The sequence below is a fragment of the Thalia democratica genome, chromosome 2 (genome assembly GCF_965202585.1).
Source record: "Thalia democratica chromosome 2, ktThaDemo2.hap1.1, whole genome shotgun sequence".
NCBI lineage: Eukaryota > Metazoa > Chordata > Thaliacea > Salpida > Salpidae > Thalia > Thalia democratica.
The window spans coordinates 77,725,405-77,735,631 of record NC_139166.1 but is presented as its reverse complement, the minus strand read 5'-3'; the positions used below and the strand labels follow the sequence as shown (position 1 = coordinate 77,735,631).

At 26.6% G+C, this 10,227-nt stretch overlaps 1 protein-coding gene across 1 annotated transcript; it reads left to right on the top strand.

Moving 5' to 3' along the window:
• The first annotated feature begins 3,313 nt into the window (after positions 1–3,313).
• On the top strand, positions 3,314–4,612 carry LOC145850028 (DNA-directed RNA polymerases I, II, and III subunit RPABC5-like). The gene is made up of 2 exons (XM_082955172.1): positions 3,314–3,408; positions 4,498–4,612. The coding sequence occupies exons 1-2, from the start codon at positions 3,314–3,316 to the stop codon at positions 4,610–4,612; spliced, it is 210 nt and encodes a 69-aa protein (XP_082811298.1).
• Positions 4,613–10,227: the final 5,615 nt, after the last annotated feature.

Below are 10,227 nucleotides of genomic sequence, written 5' to 3'. Positions count from 1 at the left end.
TTTCTGACGTGTATGGTCATTTCTCTCATGATGTTTAACTCCCGTTTAATTGATAACAGGCAATCAAATTCTATTTACTGAAGTATATAAATGTAAAGAACTACTCAAATTTGAATTCACAATAAAGTTAATTAAACCAAGTTACTATACTTATTTCAATTGTCTCTATTACAATAGTGAAACAACTAAGTACTTTTCAAATTACTAAATGCGGATAACTAAAAGTGTTTAGGCTTAGCTTAAAGTAGTACAAGGATTGGAAACATTTAGTTTTTGTGAGTCATAAATTATGTGGGCAACTTTATTTATTTACGAGAGCTTGATTTAAGAAATACAAGTTTTATAACACATTTTAAATCAATACGTTAAGTAAAATTTAGTTCTAGAACTACTGCGTTATAATTATGAAAATAATGTACAAAAAGTCTTTTAATTAGACCCGCTAACGACTTCATATTCTCTCATGTTACCCGTCGACTATAATGCTGCTTATCCTCAGGTATTAAGTTTACTTCATTTAAGGTATTTTTTTAATGTTGTTTGACTAAAATTATTACTAAATTCTTGAAATTACTCCATTGCTAGTAGCACGCACATTGTTTTTTTTTTTTTAATTATCATTTTATCTATTTTAGTCTGTGTACTTCAAAAACGCCCAAAATTTTTAGTCCTTGGACTTGGTGCATGAAGAATTTTTCGGTTATCAAGTCGCATACCACCGAATACTTTTTAACGTCTTGCCCAGGACAGTATTTTGAAATAACTAGAACTAACATCTGAAACAAAGTAAATAAGTATTAACTAGATTTTGTTGAGTCAAGTTTTAATAACTTAATTTTAACTAAAACTTCGACAAAAAAACTTTGATTGATTGATAGATTAATAGCGTGCACAAGCAATCGTTTATCGAAATCTACAAAATTAAAAATAAGTTAATTTCAAAATGCTACGCCTTTAAGCTCGTAAAATAGCAAAAGATAAGCTTAAGATACGAAATTTATGTTTAAAAAGTCTAAAGTTTTAATTGTTAATACGCTACCTGAAAAACAAAGTTGTTAGATTTTCTATAAGGAATCGCCAAAGTTTGCTTGAGCATAACATTCAAACTTGAACTAATAAAATTTTACTCAGTATTCAGAAATCACTTATTGTTGAACTTATGGTAAGTCTGCTGTAAAGTAATTGAGTTTGTTGATAATTCTTACAGCTTGATTTATTAGTATGAGTATTAAACACTTTTAAAGCCTTGGTAAAACCTGAAACAAACAAAATGGGCTTTTTTAAAAGCTGCACAATAATATTAAAGACAAATTGACTGTTTTAGAAGTTAAATACATAGACAAAACCTTACACAGTACTCTAATTTTCATAAGACAATTGTATTTGTTATATTATTTAGGATAGTTTAAGGTATAATTGCATTTTATAAATTTAATAAAACTTTTTAGGGTTAAATTTTTAAAGATAGCTGAAAAATTACTTGAACTAGTTGTTTATTATTTATAAGGCTGTTTAATAGTTATTTAAGCCATTTAGAAGTAATCACTAATTTTTATGACATTAGTGTTGAATCAAGCTAGATATTTTTATTTCTCAGTAGTTTTTTAAGAAATTATAAAGTAAAATATAACATTAAAGTAGCAGTTAATGTTACTAAAAATTTTTTTATGACTATAAATAACCTATTCAACAGGTTTGATAATATGTCTTTAAAGCCAAACATTAAGATAATTCTAAAAAAATTATACATTAATACTGTATAACTTTTTTTTTTTGACTTACTTTGCTTAAAAAAGTTGTAAGTTGAAGCTTACTAATACGTTAGTCAATAACTAAAAATAAACGCTTAATACAGCCTGGAATTTTTGAAAAACCAGAAATTCTGAACAAATGTCACTAAAACACTTGGAATTTAAAGCAACATTTACATTTTAAGTAGCAGAATTTTTACTGACACTAAAAATCTATCATTTAGATAAAATTTTTTGTCAACATCAATTTTTTTTATTTAAAAACACATTTAAAGTAGTTTTACAACATCTTTTCAATGTTCTTACATTATTTAACACATATTTGTACCTTAAACTTAACTTAATTTAAAAATAGACCCAAAAACGTGTGCTTTTTAAAACCTGAAGGAAATTTTAAAAACTAGTGGAAATTTTCCAAAATCCATTGCAACCCTGTTTATTAAAGCTTAATAAAAGTTTTTAAAGTAACATCACTAATACATTACAACTATACTATAATTTACAGTTTCAAATACAAATCCATGTTTGGTCTTCTGAGACTAAATAAGGTTATTTAAAATCTGGAAAGTGTTTAGTTTTTAATTAATAACACTATTGTTAATACATGGCAGATACTTCAAAGTAGTTTGTATTTTCTTTGATTTATGCTTTTTAAATCTGTTTCTATGAAAAAAACAGTAAATATTTTTTTAAATCTAAACATGTTTTTTTCATAAATGTTGATGATAAACAAAACTAGACTTTCATTATTTGTAATATTTTTAGGATTGCATAATCTCAAGTCTGTTTTAGTTTTTATTTTAAATATCTAGGCTATTTTTGATCTTTTTAAAAGTCTTAGAATAGTTTTTATGACTTTAACTTTTTTTATTATTATGAGTTATATTATAAAATATAAATAATTAATGAAATTGTTAGTCCTATAATTTAGACATTTTATGTAAACTATTTTAATTGTCAGCAACATTATTTTCAAATCTTTACTTTTAACAAATTGTTTTTCAGTTGTATTACAATCTCAGGCTATCTTGATGAAACTAGATTTTTTTGGTCACTCAGGCTGGCTTAGAGTGGCTGATATGTATTGTGGAGCTAAATGTATAATACTAAAAACATTTTGCGATGTTTGTTTAATCAAAATCAAACACACTAAAAACACTGATTAGTAATAGTACTTGAAAATTGTAAAAATTTATTAGTATAGTATAGTACGATTTAAACAAAATATAATGTATTTAAATTTTATAATTTTATCAAAGTTTACACACACTTTTTTCTTATTGTTAGCCATTGAAAAAATTAAAAATGTTAGCTTAGTACTTTTCAATGATTTTAAAGAATATATTTGCATCTTGTTTTGGTTGATTGAATCCTTGTGAATTTTTTCTTTGTAAATAAAAAAACCTTTACAACCTAAACTTTACAACCTTTTAAGTTTTTAAAAAGTATTAGAAATTAAACTCAAATGCTGTTTTTTCTAATTACTTTATATTTTTCAATACATTTTTGTGAACTGTAAACCACAACACAAAGTAATTCCTACAGAAACTTAAGTAATCAAAATGATCATACCAGTCAGATGCTTCACTTGCGGAAAAGTTGTTGGTAATTTGTGGGACAAATACCTCGAACTTTTGACACAGAATGTTCCAGAAGGGTTTGTTTATTTGTTAAATATGTAATTTTTAAGTGAATAGTTAAAAAGTTTGTACAAAGCTTAGTGATTACAAAGCAAAATTCTTTCATTGCAAACATGTTGGATAAGTTATAATTTTATATAAATAGCCTAAAACATATTAGCTATAGTCTATATTTTCTTTACATCATACTACATCATACATTTAACTACTTTTCCTCAAAGTTTGTTGGTACAGTTTTAATGTTTTCTAAAATTGTTATGAACTGCTTTTTCAGTTATTTTGTGTGCTGTGTGCAAACTGATGAAAATATTTATAATATAAAATTTTGGTTGCAACTTTTGGTTGTTAACAAAGCTAAACACTTAAAAAAACAATATCATTTTAAAATTACTAGTTAAATACAGATTTACTAACTTTAAATTAAGGTTTCCAAAATGGACTATGACAGATACTTAGCAAGCCATGTGCAGTTAAGGAATCACATGGGGTCCATGAGGTTATAATTCAAAACTTACACTAGATATTCTGGAATTGTTGATGAGCTGCAAAATATAAAGTTTTTCGAGTAATCTTGTTTAAGGGGCCATAGCTTTTTTAATTTCTTTAAAGGTGGCAATCTGAACAAAGGTTTAGAAAGCCGTGTTCTAAAACAGGTTTTCCAAAACTTTTTTTTCAAATTGCTCTTTTTGACCAAACTAAAAAGGCTATTTCCCCTCCAACAAGACTACCATTTAAAACATCTATGACTTTTATTTTTTTGCTCTTCATCTTCAACTCCAGAAAATCTAGTGTAAGTTTCAATATTACTAATAAATACACCTTTGCCTTTTTGTTTTTGCTCTTCATGTGCAACTCAGGAATATCTAGTGTAAGGTTATTCATTTTAAATTGTCCCCCCCCTCTTTCGCCCCTTTACTCATTATTGCCTCCCCAACTTACTAAAACTGCTCCCAGGGGGCGGTACTGCCCACTTTGGGAAACCCTGCTCTAAGCTACTTGGCTTAAATTATTTTTCTATTTTATTAAGTAATTTTTCTTTACTATTTACCTGTAAAGTTTTAGTTTTCTATATTAAACTCAAATATTTTTATATCTAATATAAACAGACAAGCATTGGATGAGTTAAAATTGAGAAGATACTGCTGCAGAAGAATGCTTCTATCCCATGTCGATCTCATAGAAAAGCTCCTTAACTATGCTCCGTTGGAGAAAAATAATTAATTAGCTAATTCTAGTGTGGACATGAATTTTTTATTTGAAAGTTTTTTTAAAGTTTATTTTATGTAAAGACTTTTGATTACATCTTTGTTTTCATTATAAAGTTAACAAAGTTTAATATGGTTTATGTTATGCACTTAATTAGTTGAAAGCTTGATTAAAGTTTGTTTTTATACTAAATTTAAATAAAGCCTCCAAAGTTTGAAAATTGGTTTTGTCTAACTATAAATAAATTAACTATTGCAATAACTGAACTAAATAGTTTTTTTTTTGTTTTAATATAATCTTTTTTAAGAAATGTACTTGGAAATACTATAATGGTAGAACTACTTAAAAAAAATATGTTTTAAAATGTGTTTTGTTGATTTTAGGATTTTTTTTATCATAAAGTTAATTATAACTGGAAAAACTAAGCTTTATTGTTAACTTAAATGAAAGTGTTCAGATTTATCTGAATATGCATAAGTATTCTATAAATTAGAAAGATTGAGGTTTAAAGAGCTAAAAAATTAAATATCAATTGTAAACTGATTATTACAGCTATAAACTGTTGGTTTCATAAAAGTAAGTTTTATAAAGTATAACACATACATAAAAAAATAAAAACTTTTTTTCTTTAAATTTAAAGTGCATATTTACTTGTGGAAAATAAATAAATGCATGTGAATAATTTTTATTTTTAAATTTAATAGAAATTATACTTTGACTATTTATTTTCACGTCTATATAAAGATTTGAAATTTTACAAATTATAATTGCGTTAATTAAAAAATGTTTTTTAAAAAAAAGAAAGATCATGTTATTTCCATTAATAGGATTTAAAAAAATGTATAAAAATACTAATCAAAAATTCTGGATAAATTATATGAATGCTTAATTTCTTTACGTTATCTTAGACAAGCTTAAACACTTGAGTATTAAAATTCATCACCTAATAAAGCGTTTTATAGCAATAAAGCTTAGCAATATAGATAATAAAATATAACTGAGCAAGTTGAAATTGGGAAAAGGGATCACCCCTCCAGCCATTTTTGTAATCATCGTTTATAATGATCACGATACCTGCCCAGTAAAAATTTTATAGTTCAGGGGCGATTATCACCCTACTGTTCGAACTTTGCAAACAGTTTCTTTTCTTCTTTTGTGATTTTTAATTAAGTTTTAAATTGTGATAAGTAATAAATATTATGAGATTTTTAAGTTTGTTTGAAATCTAATTGGAGTTATACTCCCAATAACTTTTTTAGAATAGCTTTTTACTATTTTAGGATTTGTTTTCATTTAATAATTTGAGGCGTTTGGCTTTTCCTGTTATATACTTTTCAAACAATTTGTAGATGGTATGATCAACCATTTAAAAAAGTTGCATTTTTCGCAGTCTCCTTTATAAAACTTTAGTCTTAAGAGGCTTATTTTATTATCTGTATTTATTACATGTTATACGTCTAGAAACGGATCATTTTGTTATCTGCAGGCTTATGCTGAATGTTTTTTTGATATTAAGATTCAGAAATAAAAAACTGTGCCCACTTACAAAAACATCTTTCACTAAACCAAGAAGTATGGGTTAGTTGCTTAACACATTTAAAGCTAACAAAGACCCTTGAGAACACAGCAAAGTAAGAATAATAAAAAAATAGTTATGTTTTCTGGCAAAAACATCGGTTAACTCCAAAAAAAATATTATTTTTTAGGGGGCCCACTCAAAAATTTAAACCTCAATCTAATGGATTTTTTTTAAATTAAAGGCAAAGGAGCGTTCTGTAGAATAAAATAAAATCTTAGTTAGGTTTAATTATAGGAAAATAACTGGATTTAAAGTTTCAACAGTTTTTAGTTATTGCAAAAAAGTATTAAGTTAACGATCATCATAAAAACAGATGAAAACAAAATAGTAGACACAAAATGAAAATTAAACTGTAAATTTTATGCAATATATTCTGCTCAATGTTCAAAATGCAAAGAGAGCTATGTATGCCAGACTAAAAATAGTTTTAATATAAAATGAAATGCATGTACAAATAATTGGAAAAATTATAAGAAATTTTAGCTCAGTTGGTAAAGGAGAAGAATCTGCCTTATTTAAACATTACTTTGAGAACTACCATGCTGGTATTAAAAATGGATAGGACTTACAAGATATTTTTTTTTTTAAACATAAATTCATAGATTTAGACTACAAAGAAATGTTATAAACAAAAAGATTAAATGCAAAAATTAACTTTAATAAAACAGTATATTAAGGTTTAATATTTTTGTTCTTGGTATTTTAAGATTATTGTGAAAAGAGTATTTGTGTACATGATTTTTTGCTTATTTATTTGTATGCATTTTCGAGTTGTTAGTTTAAAGTCTTAGTTTTGAAATTTATTTGTATCTATGTAATTATTTGTTTTAATAAAGGATAAATGTTTTATATATTTTATTTAGCCCAAAAAGTTTAATGTTAAACTTTGTCTTATTTAGCTTATAAGTTTATTACTTTAAATTGCATACATTTTCAGACGTTTTTCACTTGAAAATGTTTTTAATCAAACGAAAGTACCTGTCAAATAAAAAGTTTGCATTTGTTCGTTACAAACTCTAAATTTTCCAGTGTAAATTTCGAAAACTACAAATTTCATACTATATAGTTGAAGTTTCAAAAACTCTAAACTCTAGAATATCAAGTGTAAGTAAAAAAAAATCTAGACTTCAGAATACCCAGTGTAACATCGTTTAAATTAAATCATATTTTTACACACGGGTCGGCAAACCGCGACCTTCAAGCCCGCAAATTGAAAATATTTTAAACTTACACTAAATGTTCTCAGATTTGAAGTAAGGAGTAAAAAAAGCTTTAGTTGGAATTAACGGTGAGTGTGAAACTTTCACTAAGCATTTAGAAATACTAAAACTACTACTTATGCAGAGCAGTGTTTTGTTTATGAAAATTTTCTCGCGACTATCGAACTCTGCTGACCCCTGATCTAAAACAAATGTATTAATAACTTACTAGTACAAATAAAAAATAAATTTCAATAACCAATGTTTTACATTAATGAACTTTGTGACGTTATTTAAGTCGAAATGTCTCGGAATTTACGAATAGTTGGATCATATTTTGGTCAGCGGACCTGGTGTATAGAAATAAAAAAAGGTTTTAAAGGTACACAACATCTTTTTAATTTTATTGTTTTAAAAAGTACATAAACTTAGCTAGGAATAATTTAAAATGGCTTATAGTACTCCAAGTATAATTGCTTATTTCTCGATTTTAAGCTTTAAATTTTTTATAGTAGACTAAACTTTAACTTTCATATACTTTTTTAGCTCTTAATGAGTTTTGATGACATTACTATCATTAGAAGACCAAAAAAAACATTAATATAACGTTTTACATGTTTGAGATTTTCTTGAAAAACTTTTAGCTTCGGCTATCGCTTCATTTAAATAACTCACTATTCATGTAATAAGTTGTAATAGTTTTGACTGGCTTGATGACTATTTATCAACAATTAAAAACTAATCAAATACTTTTTAAAGTTTTAAACAACTTTCCACTTTACTTTTTAGTTTTTAGATAAACAGACTAAAGCTATGTTCATTACAAAAACATAAGTTAAAATAATGTTTTATTCTTGAGTTTTCTTAAACTTAAATAATAAAAAAAACTAACCGATGTTACATAAATGTTGAATTTGAAATTTAGTTTAATTATTTTGATTATTTTCTTTTTGATAAACTCCAAAACTAGTTAATTAATTTATTTATCGATGTTAGTACCAGTAAACTAGTTATTGACGTCAGTATTGGTAAACTAGTTTTCGACGTCAGTAATGGTAAAATAGTTTTTGACGTCAGTATTAGTAAACATATAGCTTTTTATAGCTTTTCACATAGCGATATGATAGTTGAATAAATTGTTAAGCAACTGATTTTAATGTTTAGTACTGTTAAGGTTTTGAAGTGAACGTATTAATCATAAAATTGAAGATAAACTATTCAAACACAGCACTATAAACTTGACATCAAAAAAATCTTTTAACAGCTGAAAATTTAGGAAGGGGCCATAATTGCACGAAGACAAAATTGCATGAGAGAAGAAAATTGCACGAAGATATTTTTGAAACAAGGGTCAATTTCGCACGCAGGGTCATTTTGGCACGAGATAAAGATAAAACAGAAAAAAAAAAACTAAATGATAAAGTAATAAAAAACAAAAAAAAAAGTAAGTTACTCACTGAGGGTAAGGGTTAAGGTGTAATAGTGTTAGTAAAAATAGAAAAAAGTACCTAATATAATTTGTTACTTAAAAAACTAGAAAAATGAATTAATAAAAATTAATTAACTAAAAAGAAAAAAAAAATACCGACCGAGGTTTAGGGTTAGGGGTAACAGTGATAGTAAAAAAAAAAACTTAAATAAAAAAAATAAAAATAAGACTAATAAAAATATTAAAAAGATAAAAAACAAAAAAAATCAACCCGTCGAAAAATGTCTCCGTGAAAAATTGTCTGTTCGTGCAAAATTGTCTTCGTGGAATTTAGTCCCCTCTTGCCAATCTGACTCTTACCCGAATTAACAATATTTTAGCTAAGTAAAAGAATAAAACAGGAAAATTTGCACGTTTTAGGTGAAACGGTCATTTAAAAGACGTATGCTGTGACCTTGCGTTCACTTGTCATCGCGACACTTCTAGTACGACTGAAATCGTTCCGTCGCAGTTAGCTCGACAGACGTAACAAAAAATGAATAAAGAAATAAAATGCAAAATACATTTTTAAAAGAACTTTGTTAAGTTATAAAGACCTACTAAAAATTGTAAATTGAATAAAAACTGTCTTTTACATTAAAAACTGAAATGCGTTGTTTAGTCAAGTATTACAAAAATTAAAAAGGCAACTTTCGAAAGTGTTTTGTCTCAAAAAACACAAACAAAACTTTTAACAATACAAAAAAGCAAACATTTTCATGTAAACTTTGTTTATTAAACATTTTTTAATCAGTATAATTGTTCTGCTTCATAATTAACAAAGAAACCTTCACGAACATCAAACCAATCTAACGATTTATTAGCGTTCTGTAGTTTAATCATGAACAACTTCAGACTGCATGGTTGACCACAACGCGCTGCAACGTGTTTGCACAGTTGCGCGACTGAAAATTTACACGACTGAGAATTTAAGCAGTTCACAGGACTAGTAAATGCCTAAAAGTCGGTCTGGTTTGCACATCTGCTGAATTGGAAAAAATAATTAAGCTTATTTTTTATCTTACTTTAAATTTTTATTGTTAATAGTTTAATGTTTGATTGGATTTTGATATGTTCGGGTATGTTGGGTTAAATACAAAGGTATAAAAAAAAGCGTTAAAAATTTCCGGAATTTCACAGTTGAGAAGCTTGACGGACAGAATAAGTATTTAGAGCAGGGTTTCCCAAAGTGGGCGATATCGCCCCCCTGGGGGCGATTTTAGTATTTTGGGGGGCGATAATTAGTAAGGGGGCGAAAGGGTGGGCGATAACTAGTAAGGGGGCGAAAAGGGGGCGATTTTAAAATTTTGGTTTGTCATAAGATTTTTACTTTTTTTCTTGCTATTTTACTATTTTTAGCTTGCTATTAATTATTTGACCCTGA

What these genes read in the sequence shown, in the direction of transcription:
- LOC145850028 (XM_082955172.1), top strand. Translation starts at nt 3,314, where the DNA reads ATGATCATACCAGTCAGATGCTTCACTTGCGGAAAAGTTGTTGGTAAT. An exon ending in ACACAGAATGTTCCAGAAGG is followed by an intron (nt 3,409 to 4,497) that starts GTTTGTTTATTT and finishes TAATATAAACAG; the next exon opens with ACAAGCATTGGATGAGTTAA.